A 12611-nucleotide genomic window follows, 5' to 3' on the forward strand; every position below is an offset into this window, starting at 1 on the left:
GCATCATCAGAAACATACCATGGGAGATGAGTTGGTTGTCTCCATGCTGGCAAGGGTCAGCGGGTCCCAAATCTCATATGTATACACAGAGGGAACAAGGAAAAATCTACCCACCTCCTTTTCCACCAGCTTCTTCACAATCGATCTAAGAAGCTTCTTGAATTTAGTTTCAAAATGAGATGTTTAAAAGGTACAATATTTTGGTATAAATTATTGCTCCTCAGATGTTTACTTTGGAATTAAGCTAGCCCTCCTTCAAGGTCTTTATGTATTAACTTCATTGTTCAAGCTCAAGCAACCCAAGATCCAAAGGCTGAGCAATCAATCTTGGCAGCCTAGATTCCAGTATTTCCCCACACAGAGCTTTGAGAAAACTAACTGAAGGTCACCCGGAATGTATAGAGGGATTGCAATACTAAGACATTTTCCTCAATTTGAACTGTAGAGCAAGTAAGGAGAAACCAATTTTGTTCCCTTAGTAAGTTTAGGTTCAGAATCCCAGAATATGAAAGTTGTTTAGGTAATAAAGTGAAAATAGGTGTAACATCTAAAGTGAAATTCATGAAAATTGTCAAATCTTGGCCTTGTACTCCTGCATTTATTTAAAAGAAAACAGAACAGCAGCAGCACCTAGCTGAGATATAAAAGAAGTTATATGCAGAATAGATCTAAAAACAAGCTAAGTAAAGAATCCTTGGAGTGAGGTGTAATGCAACTTCATCACTTTATTCAAATCTTCAAAATAGTCTTTATTCTACATTTTTAGTATAAAAAATCCACAAGTTAAGTGCACCACAGTGTAGAGAGAGACATACAACGCTGAACTTCCATAACAGTCAATGGTACAGTCAAACATCACATGTACAGAACACAAAATTTAGATGAACTGAAATTATAAGATAAAATAAAATCCAATTTCAGAAAACAAAAATCAAAATATTAAGGATCCCTGAAACATTCTTAACCCTAATGAGATTCACTGGACTCAAGTCATTTTATAGTGAAGCATTCACATATGACCCTATTAACCAGTTTAGGAATTCTTGGGAGCTATGAGTGGTGGCATCAGATACTGACAAAAATGGTAACCAATTTTTGATCTGAAAACTCCCTTTAATTTGGCTCTAAAGTCAAGCCTTTGAAATGCATCCTCCTCCTTGCCCCTCATATTTTAAACAAACTTTTTTATGGGACAGTTTGCACTGATATCCTTTGTTAAAACAAAAGCTGTTTCTGGCACCAAAGCAAACTGGGTCAGGTTCATGTATGCAGAGACAACCTATGAGGAGGGTCCAAAAGGCACCCTCTAGTTTTGCCTGAGGAGATGCCAAAGCAGAAGCAATGCGCTTGGGGCACAGAGGGGGTTTCAGAGGATCCTTGTGAAAGACGAGTTAAAAGATGGCAAGTGGGGAGAAGTGCAAGGAGAGAAGGAAACAAGTCTGACTGGCTTTCTGTCCTGCACCACTGATTTAATGGAGATTGGTGGGAGGAATGGAAGACTAGGGTTGGAGATGGCACATGAGGCAGAGGATGGAAAGGAAGAGGCAGACAACTAATGCATTTCATTTAACAAGAAATATAAATCAAAGACTTAAAGGAGATTAAAGACCAATCAGAATAATTTGGCAACTTTAATTCTTAGGAAGATCAAAGTTCCCTCCAAACCTAATTTGATGTTTTATTACTAAAAGCAAAGACCAGTATGGTACAGTATTACTCCAGAGGAATTAAAGGAAGATCCTTAGGGCTGCTTCACCCACATTCATTTTATGAATGGACACCTCCCCTACCTTAAAATGCTTTAGGGAGGTACTGCTACCATTACATGGTTCCTTATTAAATTTGAAAAGTGCCTGAAAGTTTGGGCACCAGAAAGACACCCCAACAACATGTGTCTAAACTGCAACTTCAGGTTAATATGACTAAAGCAGTTACATTGTGAGAAGTGCTGAAGGTATGTGATGTCTTTCCCGGCACAGAAGCGGCCTTGGTTCCTCACCAGATGGTGTAGCCACCATCTGAGCCACCCATGAAGAAGTTTCCCTTCCGCTGAGTTACGAGGACGTTGGCTCCCTGCATGACTGCAAGCTGAGCAGCATTGGGAGGGCATCCAGGAGGCGGAGGCTGAAAGGAAAGGACAGGTAGAATGGGCAAAGGGAAGAAGACATGGGTGAAGCAGAGTACCTTAAGAAGATGGCAGAGTGCTAACCAATAGCATTTAAGGAGCTAGTGCTGCCACCACATTGAGTTCTAAAGCTGGTGTATTTTCTCTGTGAACCCAAGACGCAAACAGGAAAGGGAGTCTATCACTCATTCAAAGAGTTCTAGCTCCAAGATTAAGCCTATGGATACCAGCCCCCAAATAATTTTCAGGGTAGAAAATCACTCCTATTCATTTTCCCAAAACAGGGACAGATCTCGCAGGATCCCTAGGTAGTTGTGTTTTGGGGGTGCTGAGGGGCTTTGCACACCTAAACCTACATTCTACCAATGAGCTACATCCTAGCCCTCTAGTTTTTAAAAAGACCACTATACTAACTAAAGGTTTGCTAATGACACCATTTCCACTTCATCTCTAGCATATGGTTCCTGAGTAGATGGCCTTAGCAAAGACCATGTGGGCTCTAAATCCCATGCACTGGGGAACTAAGCAGGAGACACTGAAAATTAAAATCCCTATCTTTCTAAAAGCTACTTTCTAGGGATTATGCATTCTACTTTTTTAATCATCCAGTTCCTAATACAATATCATGCTGATAGCAAATATCAGGTGAATGCTTATGGAATGAATGAAGAGCATTACTCGACTAGTTTGCAGTACCAAAATGAACTGGAAAAGCAGCAAGCAGGACTCATGAGGCAAGAAAACAAAGCAATCTGGTTAACTCAGACCCCAGTGAATGTGCCAGATGCTCATCACTTGCCACAGTTCTACTGCCCCCTGACCACTTTCTGCCTATCGGATAGCAACAGTTGCACTAATACTGGCAATGATTTTCCAGGATGATAAGAGAATGAAGTCACTGCAAAATGTTAAAATATATGGGCTGAGTTTCTTCTGATAAGGTCATACTCACAGGAATGTTGCCAGCAGTAGCCCCAGCTCCAAATCTGGCACCTGCGTCATACCCTCCTTCCACCAGCACTGTTGAACCAGGTGGATAGATGGGACCAACTGGATAATAAGCCATAGGGATTGTGGAACCTAAAGGCCCAACAGCCACAGACTGGGCCATGGGAAGATACAGAGAGGCGCCAGGAAATGCAGCTGACATGGTAGGGACTGTGGCAGCCCCTGGGTGCACAAAGCTCGGACGATAGAGCTAAAAGGGGCAGAAGAGAAAGCAAAATGTTACTCTGTGACATATCTACTTGAAATCTCTTTATCAAGTCAATTCTTAACTCTCCATATGCAGATTACACTTTTTATGTTATACAAGTTGTTTTTCCACTGGCATTCAATATTCTGGATCATTTCCTGCTATAGCCAGTGTTAGGCTAAAAGCCCACAAACTCATCTTCTTAACAGCAACCTGTACAGAATAACTTGTTGAATAACATAAGATAGTCAGATAATGCAGTCTCAACTCCAACAAATTGCTGGATTTTGTTTTAGATTACTCATGTGGACACTTCTGTTTCTAAGAGCAGACTTAAGGACTGAATATATGGTCCAACAGTATTCTCAACCAGTTCAAGTTTGATAAACTTAAAGTACCTCTGAGTAAGCAGGTGGAGCATCAGTATAGGGTGGAGCCTGAGGAAGATGCAAGGTCTGAGGGTATACCGGATTCCCAGGAGGCTGCACTGGGTAGGTTGGCTGCGTTGGATACTGACCTGGAGGACAAGAAAAAATATAGGTTGCCTACTATACAGAGCTACCAAAATTAAGCAAGACATACCCTACAGCTAACTTAGTGGAAGCAAGTAGAAGATTTATAGACTACTCCAGAGGGCTTGACTTCTGAAGCCAAGAAAATAAGCATTGTCTTTGTATCTTTATAAATGGAAGGTGCTGGGTTCTGACTGGACAGGAAAGGCGCTGTTCCCACTAGCATACTGATGTAAAGGAAAAATCTAAACGGGCCCCCTCCGGAATGCAGGACAAATCTGGGGACCCGTTCCTGAGGTTCTGGACTGTTGATGTATCTACGGTGCTTCTGCTCTTGAGTAGTCTTCACAGGCCCAGCTGTAACCACCCCAGACTTTATGAGTAACGGTGGTTCTAATTATTTGCCTCGCAGATTCTTATTCAAGGTCGACTTCCAAATAAAGAGAGTACGTGAATGGAAGTGAACCCCGAGACCGGGAAAAAGTGAAAGGGATCATGTTCTGGAAAATACATTGGTACAATCACAGGGGCAGGGGTAAAATCTAGCCTCGCCAGTGAAGGGCAAAGAATGCGCAAGAAAGGGGGAAAGGGTCCTTGTAGGCCCCGGCCGCCCACCAACCGGCACTTCACTAGTTAAACCCGGTGCCCTGCCTGTTGTTCTTAAGCGGGGCGCCCCGCCTCTGCCAGCTCTCCATTGGCCCACCCTAATCCCTGCTCTAGCTCCCCATTTGCTCCTGAAGATGTCCATCATGACAAGGCCCCCCCACACATCGGAGCCCGCAGCTCCAAACTGCGCCACAGAGTTTAAGAGCTAAAGGACTGGGACGAAGCGAGCAGCGGTAGTTAAGCAATGACGAAGGCGTCAGCTGCAGCCCCCAGGACTGCGGCCGGCCGAGGGGCGCGGCGCAGCCCGTCCCAGACCTGGCGTTTATTGACCCTGGGCTCCGAATCCGCTCGCTCCCGATCCGCATTACCCCTGCGACGGCCCCAGCCGCCCCCAGTCCTTGCCTTTGCTGTTCATGGTGGCTGCGGGTCTGGTTTGACTCGGCGTCGCGGACGGTTATTTTTTTCGTCCTCTTCCTGTTCGGAGTCACTTCCGTGTCACGTGACGATCCGCCCGCCCGGCGTCACCCGACGCCCAAGTGCCGTTGCCGCCGGAAGCCCCGCCCCTTCGCCCGGCCTCCAGTCCTTGAGGGCAGGGCCCGCGTGGCCCCGCCCAGACGCCCTAGACTTCTACCCCCACCCCTATCCCTCTACTGGAGGAAAACCAAATATGTACAGGTATTGTATCGAAACAGGGTCTGTTCTCTCGGTCGGACGCTCGGAGGCTGGACGGTGAAACCATTCCCCGAAACCTTTTTCTGCCTACGCTCACTAACTCAAGGTCGCCTCACCTTGGCAATCTTTCCACAAGAGGCATAGGTTACTACCATTTTCCAAACTGCCTAAAATATTTTCCCCAAGTCTTGGTCTGTTTTGCATTACTTTTCCACCAAGCCCAGTGTCAGCTTCAGCTCCGGAAAGATTTATTTTGCTAGTACAGTTCACACTGTCCTTTCTTGAAGTAGACCCTCCCAGGACTCTTTGCTGTTTTGTACCAGCTACTAGCTGTGGATGGTTACTTCTGTGTGTTCCTGACTTTTTCGCTTAAAGGAGGGAGTTGTGTTTTGTGGTGCTCCGCAAGAGCTAGCTGTGTTCAGAGGCCCTACCCTTTCTTTGGCGCCTGTTACAGGTGACCTGCCTGGGTGCCTTGTGGATATTTGTATGTTGTTTTACCTCAAATTTAATTGTCTTGAAGGGCAGCGATTAATTTTTTTCCCTTTCTTCATTCAAAAATATCTGCTGAGCACCTGTTTTGCACAAGTAAGGAGATGGAGCTAAACAAAACAGCCCAACACTATAATCTTGTGGAGTTTACATTCTATATTATTCTTATTAGAATAGGTAGAAAAACATCTAAGACAGGAGGGCTTTGGAGAGAATAGCCTTCAATAACATTAGAATCCTGATAAATATTTTCTGGTTAGTTAATTAAACCAATAAAAAGAGCCATACTTACTTCAACTGGGTAAACCCTTGGTTTTTTTAAATATTTTTTTAGTTGTATTAGGTGCAACATCTTTATTTTTATTCATTTATTTTTATATGGCGCTGAGGATCGAACCCAGAGCCTCACGAATACAGGCAAGTGCCCCACCACTGAACCACAACCACTGAACCACAACCCCAGTCCCTAAACCCTTGCTTTTGACCAGTATTGCATCACAGTTTGCAGAACACTCTGAAACAATCTCATCTGGTCTTCACAGTTTTCACAACAGTCCTATGTGGCAAGCAGAGCTTGTTTGAGCATTCCTGGTTTTAAAATTAGAGAATTGATCAAAAGAGATTTTCCCCACCTTCACACATTAACAAGCTATTTAGGGCTGGGGATGTGGCTCAAGCGGTAGCGCGCTCGCCTGGCGTGCGTGCGGCCCGGGTTCGATCCTCAGCACCACATACCAACGAAGATGTTGTGTCCGCCGAGAACTAAAAAATAAATATTAAAAATTCTCTCTCTCTCTCTCTCTCTCTCTCTCTCTCCCCTCTCTCACTCTCTCTCTTTAAAAAAAAAAAAAAAAAAAAAAAACAAGCTATTTACAGAATCATGGTTTTTGTCAGAGCTCCCAGGTTCCCAGGTCAGTGTTTTTGTTGTTTTGCTTTGGTTTTGTTTTTATGTTTAATCAACACACACTACTTGGTATGACTAAGATACTTGAAAAGTAATTTAGGCACCTGTAATCCCAGTGACTTAGGAAACTGAGGCAGGAGGATCTCAAGTTTAAGGCCAACCTAGACAACCTGTCTCAAAATAGAAATAAAAAGGCTGGGGATATAGCTTAGTAGTAAAACACCCCTGAGTTTAATCCCAGTACAAAAACAAAAGCCCACTAAATGGTAATTTAAGACATTCACTTATTCAATAACTTATTTGTAGGTCACTTACAAAGGCCAGACATTAAGCTTTCTAATTCAGGGACTTGCAAACATTTTTTGATGAAATCCATAGTAATACACTTTAAATCATGACGCAGTACATGTTTATAACTAAAGCAACATTAGTACTTACCCTTCTATGTACAGTACACTGTGATATTTTCTATTTTCTCCTATTTTGTCTCCTCAGTTCTGATTGTTTCACATCCCACTAACAAGTCAGGACCTACAGTTTGAAAAGCACTCTTTTTAGTGGACTATCATCCCCAAGGCCTAGCATTTTTTCTTTACATGATGTTTGCAATCAGTAATTGGTGAATAAACTAATAAATAATTCCTTGGAGGTCAGACCAGGAAAATCTTCTCTGTATCCTAACTTTTCCAAGTCAGATCCTAAGTGATCTCAATTCAAAGCTTGAAAATGGAAGAGGTCACTAATCTGCCTTCACTCCTACTCAGTGATCAGGAACTAGGGAAAAAAAAAAAAAAAAGGAATGAGCACAGGAAAGGAAACTTCCCTATGTCTCCTTCTGAGACCTCAGGACCCCTGATATTGTGTTCACTGTAGTAGTCCATGTCAATAAGAGTTCAGGAGGTAGACTCAGTGTCAAGATACTAATTCTTCCAGGCACAGTATAACATATCTGTAGTTCTAGCTACTTGGGGTACCGAGGTGGGAGGATTATTTAAATCCAGCTTAATGCCAGCCTGGACAACATAATGAGCCCCCATCTCAGGGCGGAAAAAACAGACTCTGCTACTAATTAACTGACCTTGATCCTCATCTAATCAGCTCCCACTTATTCCCTACCATGTATGAGTCAGACACTATAACAGGCGTGTTCATTTAATGTTCATAGCAGTCTCTGAGGAATGTGCAGGTAAAAGAGCTATATTTCAGACATGTTAGTATCTGAACTAAATACACAACTGCATAGGCAAAATCTAAATTCAGGTCTACTTGACTTCACAAGCCAATCATTGTTTTTAATCTGTTGCCTCCCAAGGGTCTCAGTTTCCTCATTTGCCAAAGAGATCACACAGTCCTTGTTTCACCTCCAGCTCAAATCTAGATTCTGTTTTAGGGGAGAAAAAGAACAAAAGGGAGAGGAAGGAGAAATGGACAGATTTGATAATAAGCTTGAAAATTCTGGTCAGGCCCTACTAATGCTAAAAATTAAATAATTCAACCAGGCATGGTTGTGTACTCCTGTAATTCAAGCTACCCAGGAGTCTGGGTCAGCAGGATCAGAAGTTAGAGGCTAGCCATGGCAACTTAGTAAGACCCTGTCCCCAAATAAAAAGACATTGAGGATGTGTCTCAGGATAAAACATGCCTGGGTTCAATCCCCAATACTTCAAAAAAAGAAAAAATAATTTTAGATATTTCTATGGGATGGTCCTTCCCAGGACCTCTCCATGGTCCAGTGACTAATAGGTTAACCCTTGGTATCCAGGAACCCCCTTGGACCTAGCTAACATTCCTTCAGGTTGCCCTTAGATTGGTCGGTGTCTTCTACAAGGTGTTTGGGTATTTTGTTTATCATTTTGAGACCTGGGCATTGAAAAAGCCTATGAAATCATATAGAGAGACACCCAATCTCTTCGACTGTGCTCAGGGAAGTTTTCCTGGTAGAAATGATGTCTGAGTTGAAATCTGAAGGGTGAGGGCTGGGGTTGTAGCTCAGTGATGGAGTGCTTGTCTAGCACATGTGAGGCACTGGATTCAATCTTCAGCACCACATGGAAATAAATAAATAAATAAAGATGTTCATTAACAACTAAAAATATTTTTTTTTAAATTTGAAGGGTGAGTGGAAGTTAAACAAGTGAAAATGGGTTCCTAGAAGAGGGGATAACATTTGCAAAGTCCTAGAGAAGAGAGAGAGCTTATAGAGAGAAAGGGCATGAAGATAGGTCAGTATGGCCGGAATACAACTGGTAAGGACTGGTGGGGATTGGCAAGAAATAAAGCTGAAGAGGTAGATAGGAGACAGAACTGCATGAACACTCTAGAGCCCATGTAAAAGCCTATATGAAGACACTGGATTCTATCCTAGGCACTGACAAGCCACTGAAGAGTTTTAAACAGGAGAGTGGCATGATCATGCTATTTGTGTAGAGCAGGCAAGAGGAGGATACTGGGGATCAAAACCAGGGCCTTGCAAACTGGGCTACATCCCCAGCCTTTTTTAGAGAAAGGGTCTCATTAGGTTGTCCAGGCTGGCCTTGTAATCCTCCTGCCTCAATCTCCTGAGTGTCTGGGATGATACGTGTGTGCCATGGTGATCCAGGATCATGTCTTTTTCTTTTTGAAATACTGGGGATTGAAATCAGGGGCACTTCACCACAGAGCTACATCCCTAGCCTTTTTAAATTTTATTTTGAGACAGGTTCATATTAAGTTGCCCAGGTTGGCCTTGAACTTGCTATCCTCCTGCCTCAGTCTCCCCAAGTTGCTGGAATTACAGGTATGCAGGCTATATTTTTATTTTTTAAAAAGTCTTATCACGCAGCTGGGCATAGCATCACACGTCTGTAATCCCAGCAGCTTGGGAGGCTGAGTCAAGAGGATTTCAGGTTCAAAGCCAGCCTCAGTGACTTCAGTGAGGCCTAAACAACTTAGTGAGACCCTGTCTCAAAATTAAAATTTTAATGCACCAATTTAAAATAATAAAAAATAAGGAGCCGAAAATGTAGCTCAAAGGTAGAGCACCTAACTAGCACCTAGGTCTGATTTCTTTTTCAAATATTTATTTTTTCAGTTGTTTATTGCAGGATTATTTGTAATAGTTGTAGTTGGACACAATACTTTTGTTTTATTTTTTTAATTTGGTGCTGAGGATTGAACCTAGGGCCTCGCACATGCTAGGTGAGCATTCTACTGCTAGGCCACAACCCCAGCCCACCCTGGATCTGATTTCTAGCAACGCACATACATTCACACACACAAATAAGAAGATGACTCAGGGGAAAAAAAAACTCTCTAGTTATAGAATGCAGAATAGGTATTAATGGGGTAAACTGGGCATGTTACCACATTCCTATAGTCCCAGCAACTCAGGAGCAGGAGGATCACAAATTCAAAGCCAACCTCAGCAACTTAGTGAGGCACTAAGCAACATAGCAAAAACCCTGTGTCAAAATTAAAAATAAATAATTAAAAATAATAAGGGCTGGGGGTGTAACTCAGTGGTAGAGTGCCCCAGTACCACCAAAAAGAAAGAAAAGGGGAGCAAGAGGTGGAATCTAATCCCCATTAGATTCCAAGAAACGTCATTTAGGTAAGGGATCATGGCAGACTGGCCTAGTGAAGTGGCAGTAGAGAGAAGTGGGGGAATTCCAGATTGATTAGGAGATAGAAACAACTGGACTATCAGGATTAATGTTCAGCATTAATTAACAGGAGTAATGGCAGGGTTGAAAACTCCATAAAGTCAAAAGACAAATGACAAACCAGAAAAAGATATTTGCAATTCATATAATATCCCTGCATATCAGGATCTCCTAGAAATCAGTAGGCGTATAATCAACATTAGGAAAAATAGCAAATAATATTTACTGAGAGTTCACAGAAGAGGAAAAACAAATAGCCTCCTAACATGAAATAATGTTTAGCCTCAGTCATCATAAGAAAGCAGCAAATTAAAACCACACAGATACCGTTATCAGATGGGCAAAAATCCAAATGCTTGCTAACATTATTTTCAGGGCTGTGGATAAACAGACATTCTAATTTATTTATGGTAGGAGTGTAAATTGGTATGATACCTATAGGGTGAATTTGCCAATATCTATCAAAATTGTAAACATACCATTTCCACTTCTGGGAATGATTCCTAAAGATTTATTTGTACTCAGGAGAAACACCGGTATGTATAGAGTTGTTTATTGCAGGATTTTTTTTAATAGCAAAAGATTAGAAATAACCTATGTGTCCATGAATTGGAAACTGGTAAAATAACTCTTAGTATATACAGATAATGAAATACCATGTGGCTGTAGCAAAGAATGAGAAAGTTCTCCAAGATATTTTTTAAATAAGAAAGGAAAGCCAGTGGTGGCACATTTCAGTAGTCGAAAGCAGAAGGATCCCAAGTTCAAGGCCAACCTGGGCAACTTAGCAAGGCCCTGTCTCAAAATAAAAAATAAAAAGGGCTGGGGAGGTGGTTCAGTGGTAAAACACCCTTGAATTCAATCCCTAGTGCTGCTGCTGCTGCTGCTGTAATAATAATAATAATAATAATAATAATAATAATAGGATGAAGAAGAGGAAAAAAAATCAAAGATGATGGCTAATGAACTCTTAGTATGCCTTGGGCCAGGCACCGTGGTGCATGCCTGTAATCCCAGCAGCTCAGAGGCTAAGGCAGGAGGATCACAAGTTCAAAGCCAGCCTCAGCAAAAGCAAGGTGTAAGCAACTCAGTGAGACCCGGTCTCTAAGTAAAACACAAAAAAGGGCTGGGGATGTGGCTCAGTGGTTGAGTGCCCCTGAGTTCAATCCCTGATATCCCCCCACCCACACACACACAGAATGTTCCTTGGTCAAGATAAATGCTAGATGGAAAATTACAGCAGATGGAAAATTACAACAGAACTCAGTAAATGCCATATTGGATATGAGTAAGCTGTGGTAAGAAATTCAGGAAACAATGGTGACTGCTGTGGTTTTGATATGGTTTGTCCCCCAAAGATTTATGTGCTAGAAGCTTAGTCTCTAGTATGTCAGTTGTTATAGGACCTTTTAGAGGTGGGACCCAGTAGAAGGTGATTAGGATAGGGCATCGCCCATGCTGTTCTTGTGGCAGTAGGTCAGATCTTATGTGACCAGACTAGCTCTTTTATGTGTGTGTGTGTGGTGCTGGGGATTGACTCCAGGGTGAACCGAGGGCCTTGTGCATGCGAGGCAAGCACTCTATCAATTGATCCCCAGCCCCCAACTAGCTCTTTTGAGAGTGGGATATTATAAACCCAAACTATCCCTAGTACTTGTCCTTTTCTGAACACTACCAGTTCCCTTTAGGCTTCATCATGTGACACAGCCTTCCCAGAACATTGGCACCCCAATCACCAGAATCATGAGCCAAATAAACTACTTTCCAAATTATCCAGTCTCGCTGGACACAATGGCACACACCTGTAATCCCAGTAACTCTGGAGGCTTAGGCAGGAGGATTATAAGTTCAAAGCCAGCCTCAGCAATTTAGCAAGGCCCTGAGTAACTTAGCAAGACCCTGTCTCAAAATAAAAAATGGGCTTGGATGTGGCTCAGTAGTTAAGTGCCTCTGGGTTCAATCCCTGATACCAAGAAAAAAAAATTACCCAGTCTCAGATATTTTTAGAGTTTTATTTTGAGACAGGATCTAAGACAGTGACTTTTCCTGCTAAGCCCCCTGGTCTCAGTTGGACTGATTAGAATTTTTTAGTATACATTTATTGAACACTTACAATGTATTATGTTCTTTACTTATGTAACTAGAAGAACAGAATAACCTCCTATTTCCCAGCCCAAAGAGGAAGGTTGGAGCTTTGTTTAAGAATCCAGTCAGGCTTTTTGAAATAACCTTTTCAAAGTCTTAGCTGGTTTTTGTGTCACTAAGGGAACAGTTATTATAAGGTATATGGCTCAGAAGTGGACCCTGCTTTCTTATTCCTGGCAAGCCACTATAGGAAAGGCACAGATACTGCTCTGCATAATAAATGTAAAACACCAACTCTACCATGGCTGGGGCAGCCTAGGAAGTCTCAGGGGTCTCTTCTTTTTTGGTTGTGGTCAATTTTCTCCCTGTGAAATCCCAACTC

General features: G+C 42.4%; 1 protein-coding gene across 2 annotated transcripts; it reads right to left on the reverse strand.

Annotated features, from left to right (window-relative positions):
- Nucleotides 1-700: 700 nt before the first annotated feature.
- On the reverse strand, nt 701-4948 carry Dazap2 (DAZ associated protein 2). 2 transcript variants are annotated; one of them, XM_026398747.2, is made up of 4 exons: nt 4841-4948; nt 3719-3837; nt 3155-3323; nt 701-2124 (listed from the first exon to the last, which is right to left on the reverse strand). In XM_026398747.2, exons 1-4 carry the CDS (start codon nt 4851-4853, stop codon nt 1802-1804), a joined length of 624 nt encoding a protein of 207 aa, XP_026254532.1. In that variant the 5' UTR covers nt 4854-4948; the 3' UTR covers nt 701-1801. The 2 variants fall into 2 exon arrangements, with proteins under 2 accessions (XP_026254532.1, XP_026254531.1); XM_026398746.2 differs by having other exon boundaries at nt 1902-2124; nt 3078-3323.
- Between the last annotated feature and the right edge of the window lie 7663 nt (nt 4949-12611).

Source organism: Urocitellus parryii, chromosome 5, assembly GCF_045843805.1.
Source record: "Urocitellus parryii isolate mUroPar1 chromosome 5, mUroPar1.hap1, whole genome shotgun sequence".
In the NCBI taxonomy this organism is placed as follows: Eukaryota; Metazoa; Chordata; class Mammalia; order Rodentia; family Sciuridae; genus Urocitellus; species Urocitellus parryii.

What these genes read in the sequence shown, in the direction of transcription:
- Dazap2 (XM_026398747.2), bottom strand. An exon ending in CTCCACCTGCTTACTCAGAG is followed by an intron (nt 3,324 to 3,718) that starts GTACTTTAAGTT and finishes TGCCCCTTTTAG; the next exon opens with CTCTATCGTCCGAGCTTTGT. An exon ending in TGGTCCCATCTATCCACCTG is followed by an intron (nt 2,125 to 3,154) that starts GTTCAACAGTGC and finishes CTTTCCTTTCAG; the next exon opens with CCTCCGCCTCCTGGATGCCC.